The following is a 17,774-nucleotide window of genomic DNA, read 5'->3' as shown; positions in this document are numbered from 1 at the left end:
GGCAGCCTTCGGTATTCTCTCACAACACTTTCCCTTTAAGACACGTGTATCAAACTGGTGGCAGCTCGCGTCTTTGTCGCACACTTTAAAAACTTGGATTGTCTGAGGCCTCCGAGCGTTCAACTGCTGATAAAGCCTATGCATAGATATTTTTAGAAATTATGTAACTGTGGCTCTCTGTAAATCAAAAGCAGTCACTTATAGAGATGTCCTCAGTTTATCTGTTCCATTCGTTTGTTAACCCATTATTATAGCATTCCTTGCAGAATGTACAGTTCTGTGGAAGTTTGTTCTTAGGAGTGTAGTGTATGCAGAGCGAATATTGAACACACATCATACAATTTAGTGTACAATGGAAGTAAGCAGATGCTATAAAACCCTCTATGTGAAAGCAGTAAATGCTGAGCAGTTCAGACTAGTTGGTCCCTGGCAGAGTTGTGACTCTTCCAGTTCTATTCACTTCCTGCTGCTGTTCCTAACAAGGAATCTGGAACTAATCCCTCTGGATGCTTTCACAGAGTGCCTGGCCACTGTGGCAACCACTTGTCAGGAAGTGTTTCTATCATCTGCAGCACCTTTTCTTCCAGACACTGCAGAATATAGTTGTACTCAGCAACTGCTGTACATTCTGGGAAGGACACCCAGGACTTTAGCTACCGTTACCATGACCTGATTTTTCCATTTTATCCAAAAATGGGAATTATTACATGCATAGCCTGTTCATTATATAACGCTGAAAATACCATTGTAGATCTTCTTTACACATCTGCTGCTTATAAAAAGAAATCAAGGATCTACAGCAGCATAAATAAAAAAAAAAAAACAATTTTTATAACATTTTTAAGATTTTGTACTGAATAGTGAAACTACTTTTTTTTTTCAAGCTGGGTCATACATGGGATTAAATTGTTGACAAAAATATTTATATGTCCGCTTTGTATATACCAGGGATAGACAAACTAAGGCATGGGTGCCAAGGCAGACATGCAATGCTATTTTCAGTGGCAACAATGGCATGCATGTAGGCTCACAGGATCCTCTGATGGGCCCCTGCCCCTACAAATATAGTGCTGGTGCCAGCAGCTGTAATTGAAAGCTCACTAGGATTTCAGAGGTCTGCCTGGGGTTGCTGGTGTTCAAGTGCAAGGCTTTCTTTCCAGTCCCATCGTATGCCTGGCTGCAGCTGCAGACATCATTACATGAAGAAGCTGCCTAACCTCTTCTTTCTCTGAAGCCAGCAGTTGTAATGTAAAACCCCTGTGTTTCCGATGGTGCAGGAAATAGGGCTGATCTGGGGTCTACAGTGGTTATCTAGTGCTTGTAAATTGACATTTTATAAGGAAAAGGTTGCCAACCCCTACAATATACAGCACCAGTTATGGACACATCATTTGGGGTGTTTTTGCTCCAGTCAATCATCTTGGCATTTCCTGCCCAGTTGGTTCACATTTTTGTTCAGTTCAGCTTTATAACATCCTGCTTGATAAAGTTAAACATTTTTTTTCCCTCAGTTATATTTAATTTATTCCTCCCTTTGAACAATTGTTTGCTTTGTTTTGCCCTTCTAACCCCACACTCTTTTCTCAAATCTTGCTGGTTGCTTCAGAATAGATGATCCGTTGATATATTAAGCTACTGTGTAGACAACAAAGGCTAAATGGAGAGTAGCTACCAGTCATACATAAGCTACCACAGTGCAGGGCTCCTAATCCCCTGGATTGAAGAAGTGTATGCAGGGACTCTCTGATGAGTCAAGCATACCATATGACAAATGCAACAAAGAAAATTGCAAGTAATTAAACATATATCTTCATATATCGTCCATACTAGCCCCCTCCACCCCACGCAACAGTCTGACCTGTCATGTTATAGTATATAGGATACATTCTATAGGTTAGGATAGGTTTATACAAAAGTGCAGTGATCTGATGTCTATGGCTAAGCCCTCAATACCTCTAAACAGAAGCAGTCATACTACCCAGTTGTTTAGATTTAGAGGAAGAGGTGGTCCTAAAGATATCCTAAAATGGGCAGAGTACCCATGACCATAAGTTCATGTCTATAGCTAACTTTTTTCTTTACATTGACTTTTGCTAAAATAATGTGCAACCTATAAAAGAAGATTAATAATAATTACCTGTCCATATCTCGGATGTTTGCTCTTTTGCAAAGCTACACTGATCTTAGACTCTTCAACATCCAACACTTCTAGGTGTGTCAGATGATTGCATCCCCCACTGCGTACTGTGGGTTCACCTATTAGTTGCTACATTGTTAATGTGTTGCTTTGACCATACAGTGCTCAGCATAAATGAGTACACCCCAACATATTTGTCAACATTTTCCATGGAAAACTATACTATGAAATACTCCCACAAATGCAGGCCGTTGATTGCAACCAAGATTTGTTAATTTGCACACACAAAGTATTTTTGCCAACAAATTCTTTCAAGACCATATTGCAAAAATGAATACATCCCAATAAAAGTCTTAGAAGCAAAGCAAAATTTTAGACAACAAAATCCTAAACAAAGAGTTCAGATACAGGGGAGTGTAATTATTAAACAGGTGTCCAGCAGACAGTTGAATATAAAAGGGCATTACTTAACAAATTAAACCCCTTCCCATTTCATGCTGTCAGCAATGGCACCACAAGGAAGAGAAATGTCACAAGACCTGAGAAAGCGAGAATAATTTCTTTACACAAGAAAGATGAAGGCTACAAGAAGATCAGCAAAGCTTTACTTATCAGCCAGAATACTGTAGCAAAAGTGATACACATAGTTTACAAGAATGGAACCACAACCATCTCACAGAGATGTCCAGGCCATCCACAGAAGGTAACACCTCGACAGGAGCATCTTCTGATGAGAACAATTGAAGAGAATCGCCATGCAAGTTCACTGCAATTAGCTAGTAGAAGGCTAAACTGGGGATATTGTTTCTAGTGACATAATACGGCATACACTGCAGAGGAATGGCATGCATGGGTGTCGTTCACAAAGGAAGCTTCTACTAAAGTTAATGCACAAAAAAGCCCATCCAGAATTTGCAAAGGCCCATGCTGAAAAAGAAGAGGACTACTGGGACTTTTTACTCTGTAGTGTTGACACCAAGATAAATGCTTTTGGAACTGATGGCTTTAAAACTTTATGGTGTCCCAGAGGTGAGGAGTACAAAGAAAAATGCATGGTGCCTACAGTAAAAGATGGTGATGGCAGTGTCCTTCTGTGGGGCTTTATGAGTGCTGCTTGTGTCGGGGAGCTGCATTTCATAGATGGCATCATGAATTCACAGATGTACTGCTCTATAGTGATAGAGAAGATGCTACCAGCACTTCATGCCCTTGGTTGTTATGCGCTTTGCCAACATGACAATGATCCAAAACACACATCTAAGGCCACTGTTGCATTTTTGAAGAACAACAGGATAAAAGTGATTCAGTAGCCAAGTATGTCACCTCATCTGAACCCAATCGAACACCTATGGGGAATTCTGAAGAGACAAGTTGAGCATCACTTTCCATCCAGCATCCAGGCTCTAAAAGAGGTCATTAATGAACAATTGAAAAAGATAGATGTTGCAATATGTTGCCAACTTGTTCATTCCATGCCTAGAAGACTTGGTGCTGTCCTACAAATCATGGAGGTCATCCAAAATACTACATGTAGTAGTTTTTTTTTTTTTTGTGGCGTGCATTTATTTTTGCATAAACGAATTTGAGTAAAACTGAAGATTTTGTAATCTAAGTCTTATTATTAACCTTACTTTCATGTAATGAGCTAAACAAAGTTTTGGAAATGGTGCTTTTGTTCATTGAGCTATTGAAAAAATTCTTACTTTTCAAAAGGGGTGTACTCATTTGTGCTGAGCACTGTATATCTAAAAGTGATGTACATGCAATGTATCCGTGTTTATCTTCTCATTTTGTGAGTATTAGAAGTTGATCCAAGGTTGTAAAGAGTGTGAAATAGTTGGGGGTTTTAGATGTCCTGTAATAACAATGTTCAGCCATAATATTGACTTTTAAGACTAAGGTATGTCATTTTTTTTTTTTACAAACTAAAGCAAGAGGAGCAAAAGAGGAGAGAAGAGTGGAAAGGGTCTTCGGCATTTCTCTATGAAGGTTTGTGAAAAGGTTCAAACCAAAGGCACTACGTCGTACAATGAGGTGGCTGATGAGTTGGTGGCTGAATTTACCAACTCTACAGGTCATCTGCCCACCGATTCGGTGAGTAAAATGTGTATCATCTTGCTGTTTATCTGCCCTGATTGTATGCCTAACAAAAATTGACAACGTTAAAGCGGAGTTCCACCCAAAAGTGGAACTTCCGCTTTAGGGAGTCCTGACCCCCCGACATGCCACATTTGGCATGTCATTTTTTGGGGGGGGGGGAGCGGGTACCTAGTTTTGACAGGTACCCGCTCCCACTTCCGCTCGGAGCGCCGCGGCGCCCTGAACGGAAGTTCTCCTCTCCCCCTCCCTCCCTGCAATCTTCTGGGACACGTCAGAGGTCCCAGAAGATTGCCGGCCAATCACGGCGCGCAGCCCGACTCGCGCATGCGCAGTGGGTACCCGGCTGTGAAGCCGCAAACTGTCACAGCCGGGTGCCCACAGCAGTGATGCCGGCGCCGAGGGAGAGGATCGAGGCTTCGGGCGGCCGCATCGCTGGACCGTTGGACAGGTGAGTAAATGGCTGGAACTCCGCTTTAATTGACAGTGTAACATAATGCTATGATACATTTGTGTTTTGACTGTGTGATTTCAAATTCTTATTGATCTGTACAAAACTCACAATGTATAGTCGTTTTCAGCACATCTAGCATGTCATATTTTCTTCTGTCTGTTCTAAAGCCAACAGGATAGTTGTTTCAATTCTTGGTCACACAGTAGCATAATGAAAAAAAAATCTTTATGAAAGAAAATCGCTTTGGGTAAAGAAATGCATAGACCTAAAGTGATGGCTTTTTTGGGTGAAGACCATTGTGTGCCTTCAACCAAAGAAGAAAAATGGCAGCTGCTCATCGGTTCATAACTAGCAAAGGATGGTGAAGGATGGAAAGGCAATATAAGACAAGTGCTGGGGAAGTTTGTATTGCGCATCTTTTTTCTTGAATTGGTACACAAACGTGATGCGTGTAGATCTCTGCAAATTTTGCTGTAGATTGCAGTAGGATGGTAAACTCCTAGTAAACTTGTTATGTGTGTTTTCACTGTTGTAATGTATATGTCCCTGTGTTGGCAGAATCACAAGGTATGTGGAAAAGACCTTTGCTTTTTAAGTACCTCCCGCCCACTGTATAGACAAATGACGTCGGGAGGGATGCTCCATTGTTTTGGGATGATGTCATATAATGTCACTCCAGTTTTACCGCATTTGTGCACCCGTGGGGGCAGTTGCAGGCATGCTGTATTACTGGGATATGGCGCAACCACAATCTTGGTAAAGAGCCGATGACATGTTTCTTTACCCATGTGATTAGCTGTGTTCAATCACCACTGATCACATTTAAACACGAAAATGTCCTTTATCGGCTCTCCTCGCCTCACACTGACAGAGTGTGAGGAAAGCCGATCGGCAGCATTTCCTCACAGGGGAGACCTGTACAGATATTTAGGGCACTGATCATCAGTGCAGCCCCAGTAGTGCCCAGCAGTGATGCCAGTCTGTGCCCATCAATGATGCAGATCAGTGCTGTGTGTTAGTGCCTCCTCATCAATGCCAGCTCATCAGTGTCAGTGCAGCCTCATCAGCACACATCAGTGAAGGAGAAAACTTATTTACAAAATTTTCCAACAGAAACTAACAAAACCTCTTCTTTTTTTTTTTTTTTTTTTTTTCAAAATCTACAGGTTTTTTTTTTTTTTAGAAAAAAATAACCCAACAGTGATTAACTACTACCAAAAGAAAGCTCTATTTATGTGAAAAAAATGATAAAATTATCATTTAGGTACAGCGTTGCATGACCGCGCAATTGTCATTCAAAGTGTGACAGCCTGGGCATTAAGGGGGTAAAAGTGCCCAGTATTGAAGTGGTTAAAGAAGAACTCTAGGGAAAAAAAATTCTTCCATGAAGTGAGGCTGTGCCTGCACTGCTTGTTCTGTCCATGGGCGCACCGAAAGGCTATACTTACCCGATCTTTTGTTCATCTTTTCATTTTCAGCTGACAGGTCTGCTTTTATTAATATTTTAGAAACAGGTTTTTAATAAGGTACCCTTTGCTGCGTAGCAGGGTTGAGTACTTTGTCTTCCAGCTGACATACTTTCACTAACTCATATGACAGCTATAATATGTCACAGGAGATTTTATAATTATTTAGTAGTATGATATTGAATGATAACTCATTTGCAGTGCAATTAGTTCTCGAAGCAATAATAGGTTACTTATTAGAAATTGTTTGTTTATGTCTCAGGCTTATGATCAGAAGAATATCCGAAGAAGAGTATACGATGCACTTAATGTACTAATGGCCATGAATATTATCTCTAAGGAGAAGAAGGAAATTAAGTGGATTGGTCTGCCGTCAAACTCTGTCCAGGAATGTGAGAATCTAGAGGTAATATTCTATAAATAAATAATACTTCTCTCCTCCCATGGCTACAAGAATGCATGCACTGTACAGTATATGACTGTGAACTTCAGCTATAAAGCAACCCTGTCACTATCCTAAAGTTCCCGAGCAAAGCTCTACCTGTAAATGAAGAATGAAAATACTTACCTCTCATGTTACCCAAACAACACTGATAATGAGAATGTCCCCTATTGCCCTCTGGGGATCTTAGACATCTTGAAGTGCCCATATCTCTCTCCCCCATAGCTTTCTCCTTTTTCATTCTGACCTTCATGCCACTACCACTACTATCTTCTATAATGGTGTAAAAGTCAGCAGGAGGAACCTATGAGAGCTGTGAGAGAGATGCTTCTGGAAGTGCCATTCCTCAGCAGAGTTTGGGGATTGATATTTTATGAACGGAGCTGTGTTCTGTGGTGTTGGTGGCAGGAGAGGAAAGTATTCATGCTCTTCTTTTTACAGGTATGGCTTTGTTCAAGAACTTTGGAATAGTGACAGGGTCCTTTAAACAACGATTTAGCAGGTTATAAGAACTAGGTCAATGTAAAGTCCTATCCCCTGGATGTTTTACAGCACCCTTCGCTGAACCATAACCTTTACAGTTCTGTATTAGGATCTTGAAGGACCCTACCATGGATCTGTTAGTTGATGTCCCACTAAATAAATATTGAAGTGCAAGGATAGAGGTGATGATTTCTGGATAATGCATGTATACATAGTTTTCCAAAAATGTTAATGGCCTTCTGGATATAATGATAAATGTATCAGCCTTGTGATGTTGACAGCCTGTAGGTTATTTACAATCTCAGGACATTTTCTTGTGAATGCCTGTAAACCAGCATTTCAGTGCAGTGTTGTGTTTGAGGCCTGGTTTAGATATAGTGAGCCCTGGTCCAGGTACCCAGCTGTGGGGAGCAGCTGACTCAGCAGCTCATTACTAGTGTGCTTCAGTCTACCGTGTCTCATTGCAGGAGCGGGGGTGTTACATGCTCTGCATTATCCTGTGCTATTTCCACACTCTGCATTATGTAAGGATACTGCAGTCTTACAGGATTTACTTCATCCTCTAGAATGGTATATATTTCTAAATGATTCAAACAGTAACTCTTTAATAAATGTTCTTGTACTGTATATTTTTTCTGCTCCAGTAACAATAAATCATACCGGATTATGCTGTTGTTTTATGTTGGAATTGATTAAATCCAATAAAGCAAGGTCCAAGTACAAATATATTTTATAAAGGTGTTTTTGCTTACAATAAAAGGGACAATATTATTAGAAGTAAAATATCCTTTAAAATCCTGCATCTGGATGGAAGATGTCAGAGTTTTGCAAGCTGTTTGGGGTGGCTCCATCCAATAAAATGTCCACATCAGGACTCTTATATCATCTCCGAAAATGGCAAAAATGTTGTTTCTCTTTCGTTCATTGACGGACACAGCGTCTGATCTCCATAACCGTTGGGGTTATACTGCCCCCTACAGGAGTAAGACACTAAGCAGAAAAAAAGTCTGGCTACGCCCATGAGCAATCCTAGGGGGTATACTCCCTCTCTCTGCTATAGGCACTCAGTTCTTTTCTGCCTAGTCAGGAGTAAGGACCTAGTTCCTTGCTGGGATCTTTGGTCCTGGCACATTTTTTCTTTTTCAATAGAAATTTTTTTTTCCCTTGGTTTTTCCTGTGAGATCTACAATCAACTACCGGATTGGGCGAAGGGCTGAATAATCTAAATCCAGTGGTCACCCCAGTCTAGCCAGCGAGCGCGCACTAGGTTGGCCATGACATATGGCCATATCGTGCTCAAGCCCACTACTGCGTCAAAGTACCCCATTATCAGTGGGTCCTACACTATCCATGAAAAAGAGATGAATCCAGCCTTTCTAACCCTTGGAGATAACACTCCTTGCTGGGGAAGATGTGCAAATGCACTACAGGGGACTCCTCCTATATCCACTTGATGGTGGACACTGATTGAGTACATAAATAAAAATGGGGGTTTGGTCCCACCATATGGCCATATCGTGCTCAAGCCCACTACTGCGTCAAAGTACCCCATTATCAGTGGGTCCTACACTATCCATGAAAAAGAGATGAATCCAGCCTTTGTCCATGAAAAAGAGATGAATCCAGCCTTTGGGACCAAACCCCCATTTTTATTTATGGACTCTCTTCAGATTTGGTAGTAATTTCTTTTGCATTTGCGCGCTATTCTTTTTTAATATACATGTCTTTTGGTTCATAGCTGCAGCAGCTTTGGAAATACATGGGTATGCTCCCCCAAATTTTTTGCCTGGCCATGACATAGCCCGACTGGATGGGGGCTGGCCTGCGAGTTAAATGCCTCGCAAGGTTGCATATGAACGGGTCTCTGCCCATGGTCGTAGTGCTCCTCCTGGCCGACAGCCCCCCCATTTGGATGAAGAGGGGTTCTGTCTGGGGCAGTGCCCGCCTGGTTCCTGGTACGGTGAGTAGCTGTCCCCCCCCCCCTCTCCCCCTGGAGGAATTTGGGGTGGATGTGGGCTCCTCCTTGGGACAGTCGGACCCCCGGGCTCCCCTCCTTCCCATCAGGAACCCCACTTTTCATCTGTCCCTATCTTACCCCCCCCTCCACATATGCTGGGGCTGTTTGGGTGGTCTGGTCCACCTCCTGGTGTGGGGGAAGGTAGCTATGGTGGTGATGGGGGCCGGGGGCGCGACACCAGTGACTGAACAATCAACTGTGGGGGGAGGGGGTTGTACCTGGTGGCGGCTCCTGCCAGGGCCCCCGTCCTGCCTGTGTCTGTCCTTGAGGCCTGGGTCCCTGTGAGCCTCGTGGTGCCACGGGGGCCCCCATTTTGTTGTAGCCTGTGTGTTTCTATGCATGCCGCCCATTTTTGTGTAGCCCGGTGGCCATTTTGCGGTGGTTTGCCATTGAAAATAGCGGCGGCCATGACATTGGAGCCCTGTAGGTGATGATTTTTGCGGTGGGAGCCCCTCCTCATCCCCTGGTGCTGACTCCTGTATCCTTTCCCTTCCTAATCGCCGCACGTGGAGTGCAAATTATCCTGGTAGCTGCAGGTGGCTATTTCTGCTTGGTGGTGAGTCTGGTGGGGTTCTCTCCCTCTTTGCTGAGGATCGCTTGGTGCTTGTGCCTGGCGACTGGGTGGTACTGCCAGCGTGGTGGGGGTTGTCCCTTGCAGCGTTTTACACTTCGTGGGGTCCCCCTGGTGACTCATAGAGCCTTTGGAGCACATCTCCCCACCTGATCCCCTCTCTGAGGCTGCGGGGCCCTCCGGGTCCCAGCCATCCATCGATGCACTGACAGCAGTCCTGGAGTCCTTTATGTCCCGGGTGGAGGTAGCTTTCGGGCAGCAGGCTAGCAAAAAAGCGCCCCCCCACCTTCCCCTGCCTCTTCTGTCTCATCGATCCTGAATCTGATTCGGCCACCGTGGGCGTGGGTCATCCTGCTAAGTCTGCAACCACACGCCCGGAATCCTCTGATAGGATAATTCCTCCACGTCTGCCACCGCGCACTAAAAGGTGCTGGTGGGACCACTGATTGTAACCTTGAAGATGGAGGATGCAGCTGCGACGGAGGTGCAGTTTCCCTTTTGGCACTCACAAGCCATGCAGAGCACCAAAGCTGTTACCTTTCCCCGCCTATTTTGACAGACTTGTCGCTAAATAGCAGAGACAAGCAATGCGTCCACTTGGGGTCCCTATGCGATTTTCTAGGCGTTACTCCTATGAGGAGTCCCTTATTTAAAAGTAGACTGTTCCATCGGTGGTGGACCCTCTGGACTCCAGATTGAACAAGGCAACCATGTTTCCGCTTGAAGAGTCCCCGGCCTTTAAGGATTCAGCTGACAGGAAGGCGAAGGCTGTGGCCCGCAATATGTACACTCTGGTTCGGCACTGAGGCAGGTATTCACCATTGCCCTGGTGTCACAAACTCTGACAGAGTGGGCTAAACTTTTACGCCTTGACCTGGAGGGAGAACAGTTCCCCCCTGTCTTTGCTGAGCTGGGGGACCAGCTAATGCAGGGGCTGCAATTTATCTGTGTGTGCCTCTTTGGAAGCGGATCCCCTAGTGGCTCGGCTCTGTTTCGGTCCTTCAACGTGTCTTTTGGCTCAAATGCTGGTCTGCAGGCCAGACTTCTAAAAAGACCTTGACTTATCTTCCCTTTCAAGGAGATTGTCTGTTTGGAGCTACCCTGAATGACATCATAAAAGGTCTCACAGGGGGGAAGAGTAACTTTCTTCTTCAGGCTACTAAGGGCAAGGAACCTCGTCATAGACGTGGGCCCTCCTTCTCTGCTCATAAGTTTTTTGTCCCTCAGGGACGACTGACAAGGGCTTGAAGCCTTTCCAGGGCCTCCTCTGGAGGATCCAAATGAACCTGGTCTGGCAAGCCAAGAGCGGCTTTCTCCAGACCCACGGACAGGGCTTCTTCAGCATGAAGGTGCGCCCTCACCTGTATCGGGGATGGGGGATGTCTTGGCTTGTTTGCTGGACCCGTGGACTTCCCTGGTACAAGACAAGTGGGTCCACAAAGTCATTCGGTCCGGCTACAAGTTTGAGTTTCGCTCTTGTCCCCCAAGGTTCTTTCCTTCCAAATTGCTCTTGTCCCCGGGCAGCTTACAGGGTTTGTTTGCGGCAGGACCAGACCTGTTACTCCTAGGGGTGATTGCCCTGGTTTTGACTTCTAAACGTTTTCAGGGTTTTTACTCAAACCTGTTTACATTTCCCAGGAAGGAAGGCAAGGTGTGTCCAATCCTGGACATCAAGGCACTGAACTGCTTTGTGCAGGTACAGAAGTTCAGAATGGAGTCCATTCGCACGGTGGTGGCATGCCTGCGTCAGGGGGATTTTCTTGCCTCTATTGATCTCTAGGATGCTTACCTTCACATTCCAATATGTGCCAGTCACCAGACCTTCCTCTGCCTTGCCTTTGGAGAGGAGCATTAGCAGTTTGTGGTGTTACCTTTTGGTCTCGCCTCTGCTCCTCAGGTCTTCACAAAAGTGTTAGCCCCGGTGCTAGCTTTGTTATGCCAACGGGGGATCACGCTACTGGGCTACTTGGACAATCTCCTTCTGTGAGCGGACTCGCCTACTGCTCTGGTGGAAAACCTGGAGATCACCATACGAACTCTGCGGGAGTTTGTCTAGATTATGAATTTTCAGAAGTCTGCTCTGGTTCCATCCACAAAGCTGGACTATCTGGGTCTGACTCTGAACTCTGCCTTAGCCAGAGTGCTCCTTCCTCTGGACAAACTCCAGAATTTGCAGGCTACAATTCATCTCCTGCTGTCCAGCAGATGGTCATCCCTCCGGACTTGCATGTGGGTGCTAGGCCTGATGGTGTCTACCTACGAGGTGGTTCTGTTTGCACAATTCCATAAGAGGTCCCTAAGTCGGGGAACGAAGGAGTCCCTGATATGGTGGTTTCAATCTCCAGCACTTTGGCTGGACAAATCCTTCCTCCCCTTGCATTGAAAAGTGGTCACTACAGATGCCAGCCTGCCTGGGGAGGCATTCTCAGCAAGCATTCTGCTCAGAAGATCTGGACACTGGAAGAGTCCAGACTACCGATCAATGTCTTGGAATGAGCGATCAGACTGTGTCTGGACCATTGGACGGATCGTCTTCAGGGTTGTCTAGTGTGCATTCAATCGGACAATGCCATGGCCCTGGCTTATGTCAATCACCAAGGGGGCACAAGAAGTTTCCTGTTGGATCTGGAGGTAGCCAGCATTCTATGGTGGGCAGAACTGTTCGTTCCAGCCCTCTCCACTGTACACATTCCCAGGGGGGAAAACTGGCAGGCAGATTACCTCAGTCGGCAGGCGTTGGACCAAGGGGAGAGTGGTCCCTTCATCTGGAGGTGTTTAATCAGTTGTGTCTCCAGTGGGGCATCCCCTGAGGTGGATCTGTTGGCTTCTCGGCTCAACAGAATAGTGCAAAGGTTTGTGGCTTGGTCAAGGGATCCTCTGGCGGATGCCACAGACGCGCTGGTGGCCCAGTGGGGTCAGTATCGTCTGATTTATGCCTTCCCTCCTGTCAAGCTTCTGCCAAGACTTCTACGCAAGATTGAGGCAGAAGGGATTCCAGTCATCTTAGGGGCTCCAGACTGGCCTCGCTGGGCTTGGTATACCAATCTGGTGCAGCTGGTCACCGACGTTCCTTGGAAGCTTCCTCTCGGGAAGGGTCTGCTGTCCCAAGGACCGATCTTCCATCCTGCTTTACAGTCACTGGCTTTGACGGCTTAGGTGTTGAACGCTAGGTGCTGAAGAATAGAGGTTTATCCGAGTCAGTGATTCCTACACTGTTAAAAGCTAAGAAATCTACCTCTAGGAAGATCTACCATTGTATGTGGAAGACGTACATTGCGTGGGTTGAGTCTCTTGAGGTCCAGCCTCGCTCCTTCTCGTGGCTTTGATCTTGACCTTCCTTCAGAGGGGGGTTGAACAGAAATTGGCCTGGAGTACCATCAAGGGCCAGGTGTCGGCTTTAGCGGTCTTCTTCCAAACGACCCTTGGCTAAACGCTCCCTTGTGCGTACCTTTCTTCAGGGTGTCTGACATTTGGTTCCTCCAGTGCGGTCTCCATTGCTGGCTTGGGACCTCAATTTGGTGCTTTCGGTCCTCCAAAAGCCTCCCTTTGAGAGCCTTTGGGAGGTCCCCTTGCTTACTATCTATCTAGCTATCTCAGAAGGTGTTTTTTTTTTTTTTTTGGTGGCTATCACCTCTGCGGGCAGGGTGCCGGAACTGGCGGCATTACCTGGTTATTCAGAGATATGGTGGTTCTTCGCCCCTGTCCATCGTTCTTCCAAAAGGAATGAAAACATTGTGTTGCCTTCCCTGGGTCTCAGAATGAAACATCTGACGGAAATTGCCTTGCATGCCTTGGATGTGGTCCGGGCAATTAGGGTGTACCTGGCAGCTACGGAGTATTTCAGGGAGTCAGATTTACTGTTTGTGCTCATAGATGGGCCTCGAAAAGGGTTGTCCGCTTCCTCTGAGACCATTTCCAGATGGATTAAACAGACAGTGATTCAGGCCTATTCCATCAAGGGTCAGGTCCCTTCTTTCTCTGTTAAGATGCACTCTACTAGGGCACTTAGTGCCTCCTGGGCCTTTCCGTCATCAGGCGTCAGTGACGCAGGTTTGCAAGGTGGCCATCTGGTCGTCGGTGCACACTTTTATAAAGTGGATGTGTTGGCATCCGCGGAATGCTTCTTTTGGCCGCAAGGTTTTGCAGGCTGGTTTTGAGAGAACCTGATCCTCTTTGAGGGTGTATTGTTTTTTTTTTTTTTTCAGGTGGGCTCCAGTTGTTTTGGTTGAGCTTCTGTTGCCTAGTTGGCTACTGTTTTAGGCTTGGGAATTTTTTTGCTGTTCCCACTCCTCACATTTAAGGCTGCTTTGGGACGTCCCTACGGTTATGGAGATCAGAAGCTGAGTCCATCAATGAACGAAAGAGAAAATGAGATTTTTGACTTACCGTAAAATTGGTTTCTCCTATGTTCCTTGAAAGACACAACACCCACCCCTCTGTGGAGTTGTAATTCTTTTGACTGCTTGTAACTAAACTCAGTGCCTATAGCAGAGAGAGGAAGTATACTCCCTGGGACTGCCCATAGGTGTAGCCAGACTTTTTTTTTCTGCCTAGTGTCCTACTCCTGTAGGGGGCAGTATAACCCAATCATTATGGAGATCAGAAGCTGTGTCCGTCAATAAACATCAGAGAAATGGCTTTTACGGTAAGTCAAAAATCCCATTTTTGTAACCCCCTATTAAAACCTAATTAGAAATATACCTTTTGAATATGCGGTCCAGTTACGTGATCCTGCAGCTCACACAGCACTTGACAATGGCTGGAAATTTGAGGAGTCATGACTTCACCCATAGGCTCCCATAGTGGGGTTGTTATTGGCACTCCCTCCTCTCCCCTGCAGCAGCTGCTCAATGACACAGGGGAGGCAGAGCTGTGGTATATCACATGACCGGAGCAGAATAAAAAAAAAAATGGTAACTACACACTTTTTTTTTTTTTTTTTTTAATACAGGTTAGGCAGAATCAATAAGAGGATGAGAGGGAAAATTTTTAAAGTTTTTAGGCTTTTCTTCCACTTTTAATGTTTTTTCCTGTTTCAAACAGTATAAGCAATCCCATTTCTATTTTCTCTATTGCTATGCTAATTATGAATCGACATCTACAGAAGTGTTTTTGTTCTGTAGCCTCTCTTACTTCTTTGGACCAGTGTTGCTCTAAATAGAAAGCTAACATGCCCAAAATTCCCATTTTCGTTTTTGGTTGATGTTGAAGAGTTGAGAAATAGTTTCTTGTTTTGGGAACACTCAAGGCAAGATCTCTGCATTTTGGTTTGCAGTCTGAATGCTTGCCATGGCCTTAATGAGAGGTAAACACTTTTCTTGTTTAACTATTGAATAGAATGAAGTAGGAAGATTGGGACATGCAGTCGTCTGAAATTGTAAATGCCACTTTACTATTTAGCCAGACATGAGCATATAAGTAAAGGTAATTAACTTTTTACACTCTTCTTGCCACATCTACTTAGTGGAATTGCTCTTGAATTCTACAAAAAAAGGACTTTCTCTCTTTCAGAGTTTAAATAAACCAGTAATGGTGATTGTCCAACAGATGTTTAAAGGTTTGCATTGTTGAGATTGATAATGGATTCAGTTGTCATATTTTCACTTATTTTATCCTCTGGAATTTCAGGTGGAGAAACAAAGGAGAATAGAACGCATCAAACAAAAGAGTGCTCAGCTCCAGGAGCTGCTGCTGCAGGTACCTAATCCTCATTGAGATATCATACACCATCACCTTGTGTTAATAATGATTAATAATAATTCCAAACTAATTAATATAAGTTTGGAAATATTAAAACATAATGGGCCTTATTTGAAGTATTGATACCATCTGTCAATACTGCATTTGCAGATAAATAATGAAAGTCTGAATTTGAATGGTTTTTGCATGTTGGCCCAAGCAAACCTAATGGAAATGGCTTACGAAAATTGGAGCAAAAAAAAAAAAAACAGTTGAGTGAACATAAAGATATTGCTTGTATTTGCCTAGCCGATTCAGTGGAAGAGACTGAATGTGTAAGCATGGTCTGGCAGCCTATATTCATTCATGCTGGCCACTGGGTTCCTAAATATGAGTGGCTGCATCATGAGAAAATTAGTGTCTTTATTATGGGGAGGGGGTAGGAGAAGAACACTGCAAGCGCCTCTGGCACTGGCTTATCAGGGGAGGAAAACAGAAGTGATCTTGCTGAGGACCCATTGGTTTCCTTTTGTGCACAGTCATCTGTAGGCTCTATATCACGTCTCCTCATTACCTGATAGCTGCTTATTTGGGTTGCTCTCTACTTGGAGACAAGCTTGCTTGGTGACTAACTCCCTTCTACCTGGCAAGATCAATGTGTTATTCCCTTTGCCTGTCTGAATCATTGTGTCCTACCCTTCATCTGCCTGGGTCACTATTGCCTCGTTTCCACTGAGCGGATCGGTTCGGGTCGGTTCGGTACGGTACGCTAATTTGAATGTTTCCATTATGAAAGTGGCCCATACAACCGAACCAAACCGCACCATTCCTGGTCCTGCTTCAGATGTAGGGCCATAGGAAATGGTACGGTACGGTTAGGGCGGAGCTACTGGCGTAACACAATAGATTCCACTGATTGGCGGACAGGAAAACTTCAGTGCTCACGTCAAATGAAAGAGCAAAACAAACACCTCATTTGGTGTAAACCCCGCATGGTCCCTGGTGGCCCGACTTGCAGTGGAAACGCTCACCTGAATAGACCAGACCATTCTAACCCTTCCAAACTGTGCCGACCCGAACCGTTCCGCTCAGTGGAAACGAGGCATATGTGTCCTGTCTTCTGCCTTCCTATATTATTGTGTGTCCTGCTTTCAGTCTGCCTGGATTACTGTGTGTTGTGTGGTCTGCCTACCTGGATCTCGGTGTGTCCTTCAACCCACCTGCCAGAATCTCTTTATATCCTTCACTCTGCCTGTCTAAAACACAGTGTGCCCTGCTGTCTGTCTGGGTCTCTGTGTATCCTTGCCCTATTCCTGCCTGGATCACTGTACTACCCTCTGCCTTTACTTTCCTGCACCTAACTTTCTTTATATCATGATCTGTGTTTGTATCGCCATATTCAATAAGTTCCATTTCTTCATAAAAAAAATCTTAGACATGTTTTGTGGAATATTATTTTGAAGTCTACATTATTCATCAGCAGAAGACTTCTACTGATGAATGCTGTATGCTCTTTTGACATAAAACAGGGTCTTTGCTGGCCAGTAAGCTTCTGGCAACTAATAGTTGAATGACACAACAAGAGAACTGGGGGATGTGTGACTCCGTCAGAGCTCCATGTACAGCCTAGGCTTATGATCCAAGATAGATCAAAAGGGATATGGGAAATGATTTAAAGATTAACAAGGACTTGCAGGTAACACAAGATCCCTGCACTTAAGCACTTCTATTAACATTGAAATGTTTTGGGGTCAGGTCAAGGTCACTTTATTAATAGTTGCCTATTAGAAGAAAATGTAGCAATCACGATTCAGTAGTGTGTCAGGGCCATTGGACAACCCTGCCTTGTGCCTTGACTTTTGCTGAGCCTTGAACGCTTTTGCTCCTCCCATGAACTTCTTGATTTAAGCCTTGTCTCTGCACTTCCTATTTGCCAGATTATTGTGCTCTATCCAGCCAATATCTCACTCTTGTGTTCCCTGCTGTCCTCCATTTTTTTTTTTTTTGCTAACACGTATTACTGACCTTTGGCTTGTTCCTCAACTACGCGTCTGCCTGATCACAACCTGTAACCACTTGTTCTCGACCTGTGGCCTGTTTACCAACTATGCTTCTATTTGATCCTTACCTGCTTATCTGCTTCTGGACCCCAGCTTGCTCACCTCCTGGTGGGGCGATCCTGAAGTCCACGACATGGTACTAACACACAGTAAAACCCATCTCCACCATCAGGAGCTCCAGCGAATCCCAGTTAGTACTTAGACTCCACACCTCAGCTGAGACTGCGTCATCGACCAGGGTGACCTGCTTGATTAGCTATCTTGCTGGTCGGTGGGAGTCCCCCTACTGCTATAGCTACTGGTCTCCAAGCAGATCATAACATAGTGTGTCCTTCTCATTGGACTTCAGAGTTGTTCCACATTTTACG

At 44.8% G+C, this 17,774-nt stretch overlaps 1 protein-coding gene across 3 annotated transcripts in view; it reads left to right on the top strand.

Annotated features, from left to right (window-relative positions):
- The window catches only part of TFDP2 (transcription factor Dp-2), a 170,752-nt gene that overhangs the window by 119,031 nt on the left and 33,947 nt on the right, over positions 1–17,774 (top strand). For all 3 annotated transcript variants that reach the window (XM_082251674.1, XM_082251672.1, XM_082251673.1), the window contains 3 exons: positions 4,069–4,231; positions 6,417–6,560; positions 15,296–15,364. In XM_082251674.1, the coding sequence (XP_082107800.1) occupies positions 4,069–4,231; positions 6,417–6,560; positions 15,296–15,364 (376 nt within the window). The remainder of the gene's footprint in view (positions 1–4,068; positions 4,232–6,416; positions 6,561–15,295; positions 15,365–17,774) is intronic.

The sequence above is a fragment of the Pelophylax lessonae genome (genome assembly GCF_965119305.1).
Source record: "Pelophylax lessonae genome assembly, chromosome: 3".
In the NCBI taxonomy this organism is placed as follows: Eukaryota; Metazoa; Chordata; class Amphibia; order Anura; family Ranidae; genus Pelophylax; species Pelophylax lessonae.
This window is presented reverse-complemented; position numbering and strand designations above follow the sequence as displayed.